The sequence below is a fragment of the Chionomys nivalis genome, chromosome 9 (assembly GCF_950005125.1).
Source record: "Chionomys nivalis chromosome 9, mChiNiv1.1, whole genome shotgun sequence".
NCBI classification, from domain to species: Eukaryota; Metazoa; Chordata; class Mammalia; order Rodentia; family Cricetidae; genus Chionomys; species Chionomys nivalis.
Window position 1 is genome coordinate 11,510,681 of NC_080094.1, and position 13,639 is coordinate 11,524,319.

At 47.3% G+C, this 13,639-nt stretch overlaps 1 protein-coding gene, 1 long non-coding RNA gene and 3 other non-coding genes across 6 annotated transcripts in view; 1 reads left to right on the plus strand and 4 right to left on the minus strand.

Annotated features, from left to right (window-relative positions):
* Positions 1–4,661: 4,661 nt before the first annotated feature.
* On the minus strand, positions 4,662–7,489 carry LOC130881116 (uncharacterized). The gene is made up of 5 exons (XR_009057699.1): positions 7,040–7,489; positions 6,587–6,699; positions 5,450–5,508; positions 5,143–5,205; positions 4,662–4,830 (listed from the first exon to the last, which is right to left on the minus strand). It is a non-coding gene; the product is annotated as an uncharacterized LOC130881116 (long non-coding RNA).
* Positions 5,281–5,369, minus strand: LOC130882182 (small nucleolar SNORD12/SNORD106). The gene has a single exon (XR_009057810.1). It is a non-coding gene; the product is annotated as a small nucleolar SNORD12/SNORD106 (small nucleolar RNA).
* On the minus strand, positions 5,583–5,671 carry LOC130882184 (small nucleolar SNORD12/SNORD106). The gene has a single exon (XR_009057812.1). It is a non-coding gene; the product is annotated as a small nucleolar SNORD12/SNORD106 (small nucleolar RNA).
* LOC130882183 (small nucleolar SNORD12/SNORD106) lies at positions 6,766–6,858 on the minus strand. The gene has a single exon (XR_009057811.1). It is a non-coding gene; the product is annotated as a small nucleolar SNORD12/SNORD106 (small nucleolar RNA).
* Positions 7,490–7,554: 65 nt separating the features above from the next.
* The window catches only part of Znfx1 (zinc finger NFX1-type containing 1), a 32,627-nt gene continuing 26,542 nt past the window's right edge, over positions 7,555–13,639 (plus strand). The window contains exons 1-2 of one of the 2 annotated variants that reach the window (XM_057780385.1): positions 7,555–7,823; positions 10,113–10,219. In XM_057780385.1, coding sequence (XP_057636368.1) covers positions 10,159–10,219 — 61 coding nt within the window. In that variant the 5' untranslated portion in view covers positions 7,555–7,823; positions 10,113–10,158. The remainder of the gene's footprint in view (positions 7,824–10,112; positions 10,220–13,639) is intronic. The other variant, XM_057780384.1, reaches the window with a different exon arrangement.

Consider the following 13,639-nt stretch of genomic DNA (forward strand, 5'->3'; position numbering starts at 1 on the left):
GGTGTGTGGGCCACCTGTGCTCTTTGGTTTCTCCTAACCGTGTCCTAAATCTCAGCTCCCTGACGGCTGAGGGAGGAACCTACTTCAGTCAGTCAGTAACTGCTCTCTGTCCTCACTAATAGCACCAAGAGCCTTTCAAGGGAATGGCCTCCCACAGACCACACAGACCTCAGGGGTAACTTAGTTTGACCCTTGTGCAGACAGCGTAACACCCACCCCACCCCACCCCACCCCAGGGTGTTAGGAATGCAGCATCAAGGTGAGGAATCAGGTTCAGTTGGTGCTTGCTTAGTAGACAGGAAGTGCCTGGTTCTCCAGCACCACAGAAACCAGGTGTGGGGACACAGGCCTGCTATCCCAGCACTTGGGAAGTAGAAGCAGAAGACTCAGAAGGTCAAGGTCATCCTTAGTACAACCTAGTGAGCTGGCGGTCAGCCTGGGCTATGGGAGACCATATCTCAAAAATGAAACAAACAAACAAAAAAGACAAACAAGCCTTTTTTTTTTTTTTTTAACTCAGAGGACAATAAAGTATCCTGACTTTCTGTGTAACCAAGTGTACTCAAAGAAAAAAAGATGAGTGTCTGGCACAAGGGACCTTTCCTCAACTGTTTGGCTGCGCTTTGCAACCCAGGATGCAAGACCGGTTGTTCCCGCCACGTGTTGGCCTGGCTCCGCCTGTGAATGGTGCCTGACACTGACATTCCAGCTCAGCACTCCTCCTAGGCAGAGCACGAAAGTGGGCAGGTCAGCAGCACCCTGGAAGGTAGACCTGAGAAAAGTTCCAGCAAATGAGACATACTGAATATGTCAAAAATGCCTTGGGCTTGGGACTGGAGAGAAGGCTCAGTGGTTAAGAGCACTGGCTGCTCTTCCGAGAGGACCCCAGCTCCATCCCCAGCGCCTACACGGTAGCTCATATGCCTGTAACTCCAGTTTCAGGAGGTCTGACACCTGCGCACAGATGTGCAGGCAGGCAGAACATGAATGCACATGAAATAAAAAATAATTATTTTGTAAAAATGTCTTGGGCCTGGGTGGTGCATGCATTCAACCCTGGTACTCAGGAGGCAGGTGGATCTCTGAGTTTGAAGCCAGCCTGATCTACACCTACAGAACTAGTTCCAGGCAACACTCCCTGCATCGTGAGGAAGCATTAAAAATCAGGATGGAGATGGTGAACAGGCAGGAGCAACCAGCAAGTTGCCTCAGGAAGCAGCAGGCAGAAGCTATTTGAGTCTGGGTTTCAAATCTTATGCCTGCTTACCTCTAAGGTATAAGCAGTGAATGGCTCCGCGGAAGATAATTCCAGAAAGACATGGGGCCAGTACAAAGCTTGGAACTGGAAACAGCAAGGGACCCCTGTAACTGCAGGGGCCACAAAGGAAATGACCAGAGTCCCACAGGAGAATCAGACATAGGGGCCATGAAAGTGGCCCAGTGGTTAAGAGTGTGCACTCCTCTGGCAGACCTGAGTCTGTTCCCAGCATCCACATTAGACAGCTCACAACCACCCGTGACTCCAGTTCTAGGGGCTCCAACAGCAACTGTGGGCAGCTGCACTCATGTGAGCATACCTACATATAGACACACTCACAATTTATATATATAAAAAAAGTCAGGCAAGGTTGGTAGTGCACGCCTTTAATACCAGCACTCCAGAGGCAGAGGCAGGCAATCTCTTCAGAGTTCCAGGACAGCCTGGTGTAGAGAAACCCTGTCTTGAAACAAGCTCCACACACACACCCCAAAAGAAAAACTTTTTTTTTTTTTTTTTTTTTGGTTTTTCGAGACAGGGTTTCTCTGTGGTTTTGGAGCCTGTCCTGGAACTAGCTCTGTAGACCAGGCTGGTCTCGAACTCACAGAGATCCGCCTGCCTCTGCCTCCCGAGTGCTGGGATTAAAGGCGTGTGCCACCATCGCCCGGCCATAAAAAAATCTTTTTAAGATGTTATTATAGTGTTCTGGCTACATGTATGCCTGCACACCAAAGAGGGCACCAGATCTCATCATAGATGGCTGTGAGCCACCACGTTGTTGCTAGGAATTGAATTCATGACCTCAGGAAAGGCAGTCAGTGCTCTTAATCTCTGAGCCATCTCTGCAACCTCCACAAACAAAACCAGGTGGTGTGGCTTCTGCCTTTATTCCCAGGGGGGCAGGTAGAGTAGCCTGAGGCAGGCAGAGCCTAGGGTTGACCCCTCTCACTCCCTCTGAAGCTCTAGTTAGGAACCCAAAAAGGCACAGGGTGAGTTGTCCTTGTTATGTTCCTGAGAGAATGGGGGGGGGGAGGTGCCCCAGACACAGCAGAGCCGTTTGCCTCTTCCCTCACCCATAAAGCTGAGGCGGATCATTAGAAGTCATGCTGTCACCCCTGGGAACGGTGTATAAATGGTTTGCAAATGGAGCTCTTTAGAGGGCAAGGCCCTCTGGAGAAACCCATCCATTTGGCAGGGACTAATGGAAACACTGCAAACTCTGCTAGAGAGAACTCATGGGGCTTCAGGTTTCTGTGTTATACTTATTCTATGGTAATTCTTAGTTTTGCTTGTTAGTCATGATTATGCCTGAACTTACTGGTAACAAAAAGTCTTAACGGAATAATTAAATTCCTCTGGTCTGTTACTGAAACCAATTTCATTATTGCTTATTCCAGTTCCAAAAAGTAATATACTCCCAAAGAATTTAAGAACTTGGGAAGTATCTTAAAAGATGCCATCAAAAATTCATACACAGGGGCTGGAGAGATGGCTCAGCGGTTAAGAGCACTGACTGCTCTTCTCAAGGACCCAGGTTCAATTCCCAGCACCCACATGGCAGCTCACAACTGTCTGAAAATCCAGTTCCAGAGGATCTGACACCTTCACACCAATGCACATAAAATAAAGTTAAATAAACCATAAAAATTAAAAAAAAAAAACTCATACACAAGGAAAAGATATGGCCATAAAGGTCAAACATCTGGCACCAGGACATGAACACTTAATTCCCTCAATATATCAATAAAGGAATTAACTCCCACTTCCCTTAAAAGTACTGCCAGGAGGGGCTGGAGAGATGGCTCAGAGGTTAAGGACACTGACTGTTCTTCCAGAGGTCCTGAGTTCAATTCCCAGCAACCACATGGTGGCTCACAACCATCTAAAATGAGATCCGGTGCCCTCTTCTGGCATGCAGGCATACATGGAGGCAGAACACTGTATTGTATATGTAATAAATAAAATCTTTAAAAAAAAAAAAAAAAAAAAAGTACTGCCAGGAATAGAAATTTAGTTACTAACAGTTAAAGTTATTAACCATTACTATTTCAGAACCTGTAAAAAATAGAATAACTGTAATCCACATTTACAAAAGCAATATCCTAGGCACAATATGCTGATTTCACTTCGAGAACTAATCAGAGCTTAAATCTTACTTTGTTAACTACAAGCTTGCTACCAGCTAGGGCACAGTATGGTTAAAATGTATCTAGCCAGACATAAACATTTAGCTTGCATCCTGATACAGAGTAAAGAAAGTGGGCAACAGAAACTAACATGAACGTTAATGATTCTTGGAAAATGATCGCTCACACTCGGGATGCATTAGAACTCGCATAAAGACGGCCTGAGGTCAGTTTGAAAGACAGCTGGTGATCAGACTCTTCATTCTTTATCCTGTGGCACAAGAATCCCCGCTGGAACTGGACTCTGCCAGGTCACCAAGTCACTGGTATGGAGCCTGGCAGATAATTTTTTAAAAAAGCAGCATGGTGGTCATTATGTAAATTGGGAGATACTGGGCTGCACTAACCAATTCACAGGGCAGCTGCACCTGTAAAAGCCAGTGGCCCACTCGGCTCTTGGTGGCTCTTCCCTAAGTGGTTCTCAGGGGCTGGAGAGATGGCTCAGAGGTTAAGAGCACTATCTGCTCTTCCAGAGGTCCTGAGTTCAATTCCCAGCAACCACATGGCGGCTCCAAACCAAAGTGGCTCTCAGGTGTATTTTTAGAAATACCACTTGCCCCAGCACTTAGCAGTGCCATGCTAAATGGCACACATACAGACAAAACATGTACACGCCAGTCTCAGCCGCACAAGCCCAAGTGTGATCCCTGGACTCCACAAAACAGATCTCAGTATCAACTAGGGCTGTCTTTTGAAATCACACGTCAGAGATCAGCCTGGGCTCATAGGAAGCTGCTTTCCTGGGACTGGGAGCATATGGCGTCTTAGATTTGGCACTGTGGGTTGAAGTGTCCCAAGATCCCAAAACCTGTTTGATGGCTGTAAAGGGAATCATGGTTTTCTTTACTAAGCACCACAGAATGACCCTGGAAAGCAACTGAGATGCTTGGATACATTAAAGGGACAGCAGTGATCCAAAGAAATGTTGGATTCTAGGCAGAACAAAAGGGAATGGGGTAGAGCCCTGAAAGCAGAACCCACTTAAGGCACAAGAAGGTGAACCCTGGAAATAAGCATGACTAGGAGTGCACTCAGCCCACTCCAGGCCATTGCGAAAGGTTACCCACAACCAGGCTTACCGCAAACTTTAGAAAGTTGGCATTAGGGTGGCTACTAACAGGCCTAACTCCACGGTACTGCTTTAGGCAGTCACTGAGGTTATATTCACAGGAAGCAGCTGCTGGTCCCACCCAGAAGCAAATAAATGCAAACAGACACCCGTTCAGATTTTTATTTCCACTCAGGATTTTCAACAGCCATGCATACCATGCCACATCACAGCCTAAAAAGTTCTTTTCGGGTTACACACAGCCCTTGGGACCAAATGTATAAAATCCTTATGGGACTGGGCCAGCAGGAAACTGCTGATCTGTTTTCCAGAAGTACCTAAAAAGAAAACAGAAAACAAAAGGTTGGTAGTCTTGCCTGGTATGAACTGCATCTGGTTGAAGCCCGCATTTTTTATGATTTAAGGTCAGATATCAGGGGCAAAATTTCTGGTTGGACATCCCCTTCAAACATGGTGAATTCCAATGTTTCAAATGAATGAATGCACCCTTAATGCGAGCTCGAAAGGCCAAAGGAAAAACTCCACTGGGAACCTCAACAGCATCCAGAACATCAAGATGTCCAAGAAGAGTTCACACATCTATTAACATCTCCAGAATTTGTTCAAAACTATCAACAGCGAAATCTCACCTGCTTCAGGTCAGTGAAATGAAGGAAGATCAGAACACACTGGCATCCGTGGCAACCTCAGGCCTGTATAAAGCATACAGATGAAGCCATTATCATAAACGAAACAGCTCAAGGCCAAAACAAGAAATTATTCCCAGGGCCAATGCATCAGACAAAACTGGCTATTAGTTTGAGATCAACAGGGTCGATCTGACGGGGAAAAAAGTAATGTCATCAGCTGCACCAGCCAAATTTATGTCAAAAGAAACAACTCTGTACTGAAAGATAACTTAGAGATTCTATGCCCAGGGGAGGGGTAAACACTTACCAGTTCTTTCCTACTCCAGAATTCATCCTCCATCCAATGCCTACCAGCCACCAGCAAACCTGAGACAAAAATGCAGAGGAAAAAAAATCAGCTGCCTGGACCACGAGATGCAGCAGTAGCAGGCGCTGCTCATGCAGGCATGTCAGGCAAACTGGCTTATAAGAGTGTGATCAACATGGTCGATCTGATGGGGAAAAAAGTTCTGTCATCATACATGCCTGGAAACCCGAGCCTAGTCCTGCACGTGTGGGTAGTCAGTAGGACAGGATCCCCCTTACAAGTGACAGTTGCAAATGTAAAGTTTGTAATTTTTGAAATGTCCTTCTCCATTGCCTTGTCCAGGAATCTTTCACCTACATGAGAATGTCCCTCAGGAAAGCTGGCTGTTCCCCAATACCAGTGTGAAACACGCTCAAGGGCCACTGAGTGCAGCAATAAACCTAACCCTAAGTGCACAACTGACTCGACTGGTACACTGTTCACGTGCAAATAATCTGTGCTGTCCCACATACAGCAGTGGTCTCAAGTTGGTCATCGGCCTGGACCTACTTACCTCCTGAGTGCTGTGACTTAGCATGTGCTGGGACATTTGTCCCAGAGCACAAATTCTACCTAAACAGACTGGGTGAGAATAATCACGACCACACCACTTTGAAAAATGCTCCATTGAAATTACAGGCACGTAAACTCAAGCTATAACATTCTTAGAAAATGCAGATCTCAATACAAAGAAAATGTGCTACAGGTCTGCCTCCAGACCAATTTCATGGGGTCATTCTCTCTCAACCGAGATTCCCTTTCCTTAGGCATCTCTCATTTGACTCAAGTCACCAAAAAAAATAAACCAACTAGGGCAGGGATCTGCACGCACAGGTTACATCCCCTAGAAATGGAGGTATAGAAGGAATGTAAATTGAAAACAGGCATTCTAAAAGCATTCTGCCTGTTTCTCTTAAATCTATCCATTCATTAGGATTTACCAGTAGGAAAAGTTCAGAGGCAAGACACGTGCCCATCCCCACTGGCCAAACCTATCAATCCCAGCATTGAATCTTGCGTTTGAATTCTGTATCACAGCCCCCAAAAAAGCTCTTAAAAGCACGTGTTTCATACATTAAACCAGAGGATAAATCGTACCTTAAGAAATTAGGAAGTCGAAGATCATAGACGTAGTCTCATCTCCCTGGAGGCCCAAAGGTGACGTCTCCTCTCCCTCCAACCCCTGTTCCGCACCGCTTAATCATTCCAACCTGCAAAACAAAGGCGTTAATCGCCAGTTTGCCTCGATCTGAACAAAGCCGACTAAGGCCTTTGGGGCTGGCGTATCAGGATTAACTGGCAAAAATGTTTAAGAGATCAGCATTGTCGATATGACGGGGAAAAAAAGCTAAGTCATCATTTACACCAGCCAAGTGCTTTTCAGGCCCAACCAGAAGGCGTCTTTTCCATCTAAATCACTTCCCCAAAGGTCAAGCATGGGGGGGGGGGGGCTAAACAGGTCACACCGTGAAATTATAACCAATTACAGCAACCACAGCATAAACTTGGCAAAAGATGAACAGAAAATTGTACCGTGGGGCCTCAACTCACCATCTGAACATTACTCCAACAAGGAAGAGACATGACACACATCGAAGCGAAAGAAGTATCTCAGGAACGAAAGAACGAGCACGGAAGCCGACCTTCTTTATATAGACCAAGGCAAAGCATGCGCTTGCGCACTGGGCCTCAGGCGCGCCGCTTCCTGTCGCGGCCGCTACGCCCTCTGGGAAATAGAGTCCCGAGCTGCCCGGCCCCAGCTCGCTAATGGTTGTCCCTCCCGCGTCTAGCCCCTCCCCGTGCTCACTGGACCTCTGGGGCTGCTCAGCCTCCGCGCCATGTCGTGCTTGGCATGCACGAGCCGCCCGTCGCGTCCCCCCTGCTCCGGGACTGGCCGAGATCTGTGGCCGCCCGGGGAGCAGTCAGCCCGCCCCCTGCCGCGCCCTCCCGTCTGCGGCGCTTACGGCAGCCGCCAGTCCAGCCGCCGCCGCCGGGGCTGAGGCGACACCGCCCTTCCGCCCGCCCCGAGGGCGGGGGCGCCGCCGAGCTCGGCCCGGCCTCTCGCTGGCGCCCGCGGCACCGCCTCCTCGTCCTGCGCGGCCTCCACCTCCTCCTCCGGGCCGCCCACCCGGCTCCTCGCCCCGCCCAGGGGCTGCGGGGACTGGAAACCGAAAGAGTGCGGCGTCGGGCGGGGCCGCGACCTGCCAGGGCCGGAGCTGAGTGCTACCCCGCTGGAGGACGCACCAGAGCCGGTGAGTGGCCTCCGCCCCATCCCGCACCTGCTCCTGCGGCGCCGCGATCACCAGCGCCCGACTCTGCCTCGGGCCGGTGTCAGGTTAGCCCTGAAGTCCCTATCTGCCCTGCTCAGCGTCCCCATTACCCCCGGAATCTCTGTCCCCTTCCCTCAGTTTCCTTTTAGCCCAGAGAGTCCCTGTCCCCTTCCCCCTGTTCTCCCTACATTCCCGCCAGGGTCACTGCTCCCTTCGCTTGCCCTATAGCCCCTGGAGTCTCTGCCGCCTTCCCTAAGTTCCTCTATAGTCCCAGAGTCCCTGTCCCCTTCCTTCAGCGCCCAATCACCCCCGGAGTCCTTGTCTGCTTCCTCAGTTCCTCTACAACCCCCGGAGTCCTGTCTGCTTCCTGAGTTCTCCTAATAGCCCGGGAGTCCCTGACTGCCCCTCAGTTCTCCTATAGCCCGGGAGTCCCTGACTGCCCCCTCAGTTCCCCTACAGCCTCCGGAGCCCCTGACTGCTCCCTAAGTTCTCCATCATCCCTGGATTACCTGTCCTTTTTTCTCATTGCACCCTCAGCATCTAAAATTTTTTTCCACTGTCTTCACCACCCCAAGAGTCCTGCTCCCCCTCCTTAGCTTCACCATCCCCCTCAATCCTCGGTATTGTTACCAGTTATCAGCAGCCCCATCACCCCTAAATCCCTGCTCCGTAAGAGTTTCTATCTCCTCTCCTTCCCCAGCACCCATCATCACCCGCTGAGCCCCTAGCACTGCCATTGCCACCCTCCCCCCCTTCAGCTCACCTGTCACCACCCTGTTCCCCCCAGTGCCTCTTCATCTCAGCACCCAGGCACCCCTAGGAGACTTCTTCAGCATCCCGTGAACTCACCATCAGTAGCTCTCCACTGCATCCCCACAGTCCCCATCCTAGAGATCTCACCACCTCCGTTTCTCATCCCTATCCCTGTCCCCACTTCTGCCACAGCCACTCGCTGCCTCTGGCTTCATTCCTTTTGCTTCATTAGCGTCTGCAGAATGCCCCAAGCTCTTCCCACTTCTAGAAGCCCCCAGATCTCTCCAGCTTGCGCTAAGGGATGAGTGGTGTGGTGACTTCTCTGACTTGAAACAATCCAGCTGCTACCTCTAGCCCCACCTCTCTCATCTTACCCCATAATTACCGCTCTCTAATTTCTATCCTGGCAACAGCTTAACCATTGCAGATCTTCTTCCTGCCCTCCCTGCCTTGATCCCCTCAAAACCCTAAACAAAGCAGTCCCCTCTTCTGTGTGCCCCTCCCTCTCTAGCACTTTTCTTCTTCCATTTTTTTCCTACACTCCCAAACTGCTGGCATTCTATTTTAGTGTTTTTCAAAATGAAGAAGAAGAAATTTTTCTTCCCAGAAAAATTAAAAACAGACACTAACCACTGAGCCTGCAGTGAGAGAACAGGGTTTGGTAAACTGAGAAGAAAAGACACCACAAAAATATTCCCAGCGGGAAGAAAAGAGACTCTTTTTCAGATAAGAATAAAAGCTACCTCTCATACAATGCCAAATCTATTCACAGTTTCCAACTATGAATATTTTAAAACTGTGAGGACAGTCTCAAAAATCCTTTTGCTGGGAACTGAGTCACCGCCACCCCACCCCCCCTTGCACCCACATGATATGCGTGAGTTATATTGAGAAGTTCCCTGAAGGGGCTTCCTCTTCCCCCAGCGTCAGAAATTATCGAGATGGAAGAAGGGTGAGAACTGCTGACTTCTGGCTGGTCCCCAGGAAATAGCACCAATAGCTCCCTTGTTTCCAAGCTGTAGGGAGCAGGAATTTATAGGCTGCTGTGTTGTAAGAATGTCAGGTAGGGTGATGGGTACTAGAGTACTTTGTTGAAGCAGGCTCTCCTAGTCCACGTGGGACTCAGATTCAGTGAAGGCTGGTTTTGAATTTCTGATCCTCCCGGGAGCTGAGATGAGAGGGTGGGCATGCACTCTCTAGCTGGCTAGTATGTCGTCTGGAATTGACAAACATGTGCTCCTTTTGCCCAGCAATCATTTTGTAAGAAAGGAAACGAAACCTAAGCAATGGATTAACTAACTTTGCTGAAGGCAAACTAAACAGTAGTTTGGGAGTTAATGACACTCTGTTCCTAAGCAGGTACAGGAAGAGTCCAGGAATGGACAGTTGGATCTCTTGGAATCGCCTAAATTGTGAACTTAGTTTATATCATGGTTGGGAATCCACAAGGATGAGTGTTTGTGCCTATGATTAAAATCTGCATTTTCTAACTTACTCTTAGTAAATCATTAACATGGACAGGCTTAAAGGCTGGCTTCACGGTGTTTAGGCGTTTGCCGTGTTTGAAGGGCACTGGTAACTCTCAGCCTGTGCTGTTACAGATAACTTCAAGTCAGGTGAATGTAGAAGGATTCCAGTGGCTCAGACATGGAAGACAGAAGACCACATCTGGAAGCCAGGCCCAGGAATCCCCCTGCCAACCACAGAGGTAAGCAGGGTTCTACCCAGTGGAAAGGAAAAGCCCACCTGGGATGGCCTGTGTTTTTCAAATAAGGATCTTGCCAGGCAGAGGTGGCATGGGAGACCGAGATAGGCTAATCTCTGAGTTCAAGGCTAGCCTGGTCAACAGTGTCAGGACAGCCAGGGCTACAGAGAAACCTGTCTTCAAACCAAACAGACAAACAAACAAGACCTAGCTACAATACAAATGACCTATAAAACTTCCTACCTCTGAGAGCCGTGAATGGGTACTGATGGGAGGCCTGCCATGCCAGCAGATGGAAGCATTGAGGGATCAAAGCCAGCTGAACAGTGAGATCAAGGCCATCCAGAGTTCCATAACGAAGCCTTGTCTTAAAAACCCGGGTTGAGAGGTTCAGCTCTGCGGTGGAGTGCTTGCCTCACCCCCTGCCACACATAAGGCTTTTGTTTGGTCCCTGGCACTATGAGGGTGAGAAGAAAAAAGTGATGGGATGTGAGAAACAGCATGATCCCTGGTTTGCAACAGGGCTGTCCAGTAGAAACTTGGGGTCACTAAAAACTACTTTGTAATCTCTAATAGCATCATTAGGAAATTTAAAAGCAAACCAGTCAGTAACTTATGACATTTGTTTGTTTATGTGTATATGTGCCCGTCCTGTGGAAGTCAGAGAGTTTTTCCTGCTGCCGTGTGGGTCTTCAGAACTAAACTCAGATCTTCAGGCTTGGTGGCAAGTGCCCTTGTCTGTTAAGATGTCTCACTGACCTTGACTTTTTTTTTTTTTTTTAATTTAATGCCAACTTGATAAATATAATGCTCAAATTTCTTAATTTAATCATATCCTAAATATTAATATTTTATGAGAATTAATGCACATATAGACATACGTGGGACAAAACATATATATAAATTATATATTTTAAAAAATTTAAAGGCCAGCTTGGGTTAGACCCTGTTTTAGAAAAAAAAAAAAAGTACCTAGCCAGGCATGGTGGTATATCTCTTTAATCTCAGCAGTAGGGAGTCAGAGGCACCAAATTCTATGTATGCAATTTAAGCCAGTCTAGTCTATGTAGTGAATTCCAGACTAATCAGGATTACACAGTGAGACCCTGTATCAAAAAACAAAACCACAAAAAAAAATAGCTAAGTGTGTTCTGCATCTGATATAGTGAGATGGTCCATCATTTTAAGTATTGCATGTATTTGTAGCTTTCCTAGCTAGCTGTGAAACTGTGCACAGCCAGTGTTTTGTAAATTCCACACCACTCTGCTAAAGTATTTCTGGAACCAGCCTTAGAGCAAAGAAGAGGGATTGTGAGTTTGCCTAGCAAAGGTAGCCCACTGCGTAGGGTGCTGGCTCCCAGGCCCCAGGCATTGTGGGACACCACCCTCCCTCTCTTGCTTCCTTTGTGAGGACAGCAATAGATGGGGGAGGGGAGGAGTGGCTGATAACACAACCGGGAGTTTCGGAGTTTCGCTTTTCAGTTTCCTGAATCAAAGTTTAAGTTTCATTTTCCTATAAGGAAACTGGATGTGCGTACTTCATTTTCTCTACAGTCTGTTGGTTAAGCATGAAAATAAAAAACATCTTGGAAAAGAGAGTGCTGCCTTCCTCTTTGCAATTCAAGTTGCATTTCCTGTGCTGGTAAAGGTCAGGCAGTGTTTCCTTCATTGTTTTATTCCACTTGTCCTTGTGGCCTATGATGATTGTTGAGTAGAGTAGCCACGGGAACCACAGGATAGTCCTAAGAACAGCTCCAAGCATTTTATAATATATGTTAAATAAATATGTGTTCAAATAAATTCCCCATGTTTACATCTACATGAAATATTGAGGTATACATTGACAATATTTACTTTACATTTTAAAATTACTTTTATTTATTATTTTTAAGATTTATTTATGTGAATTGATATACATTGTGAGGGTGTCAGATCTCCTGGAAGACAGTTGTTAGCGGCCATGTGGGTACTGGGAATCAAACCCAAATCCTTAGGAAGAGCAGCCAGTTCTCTTAATTACTGAGCCATTACTCCAGTACTTACCTGATTTTTTTTTTCTTTTTGGCTTTTTGAGACATGGTTTCTCTGTGTAATAACCCTGGCTTACTTTGTAGACCAAACTGGCCTCAAACTCACAGAGATCTGCCTGTGTCTGCCAAGTACTGGGATTAAAGGTGTGAGCCACCACTGCCCAGCCTTATCTGACATTTTATAAACATTTTATCCAAAGCAGTCAGATGCTGAGAAACCTAGAAATTATACAAGGTTCCACAATGAGGAAGTGGTCAAGCTAAGCTGCTCTTTGACTGTTGTGTGCTGACTTGTTTTGTGCTGGTCAAAGACTAGAACCCTCGAAAAGTTAGGCCTCAGCATGAGACACCAAGTAAAATATTTCATTTACTCTCTAACATGTAGCAAGCACTCAGCAGGTGCTCATTCAGTTTCTCTCTTGTTTCTTTCAGGAAAACAGTGGTTTCATAATCTACACTGCAATAGTAATCATCTTTTCTTGTAGCATTGGGATAGAACTCAGGGCTTCATGCATTCAAGGCAAGTGTATTGCCACTGCCGATACACCACAGCCCCAGCCCCCCTACCGAGTCTTGCCGTGTAGCTTAAGCTAGCTTCTAAGAAACTGGGTTGTCCAAGTTGGCCTTGAACTCCTGATGCTTCTGCCTTAGTCTCTGAACCACCACACCTGACTCTCTAGTTTTTTATTTATTATGCAATTTGACAAGAAACTTTAGAAAAGAAGACTTAGCTGGGTGGAGTGGTACACAGGTTTAATTCTAGCACTTGGGAGGCAGAGGTAGGTGGATCTCTGTGAATCCGAGGCTGGCCTGGTCTACAAAGTGAGTTCCAGCCGGGCGGTGGTGGCGCACGCCTTTAATCCCAGCACTCGGGAGGCAAAGGCAGGTGGATCTCTGGGAGTTCGAGGCCAGCCTGGTCTACAAGAGCTAGTTCCAGGACGGGCACCAAAGCTACAGAGAAACCCTGTCTCGAAAAACCAAAAAAAAAAAAAATAAAAGTGAGTTCCAGGACAGCCAGGGCTAAATAGTGAGACCCTGTCTCAGAAAACAACAGCAAAGACTTAACTATTTTTTTAGCTCAGTATACACAGAGTCTGTCTGTTTATCTGGGCTATGTATACTACATGTGTGCAGGGGCTTGCAGAAGCCAGAGGCATTGAATCCCCATGGAGCTGGAGTTACAGTAGTTTTGTACCTCCTGGTGTGAGTGCTGGGAACTGAACTTGGGAAGGGGAAGAGCAGTGTGTGCTGTTAACTGCTGAGCCACCCATTTCTCAGTCCTTGCCAAGAAATTTTCTAAATCTCTCCAAGCAAAATCTGAGCTGCTTGTTTGTTCTGGAGGATGAAAGTGTGTTCTTTGTTGTTTTACTGGACTTCCTCACTTCTTGACTTG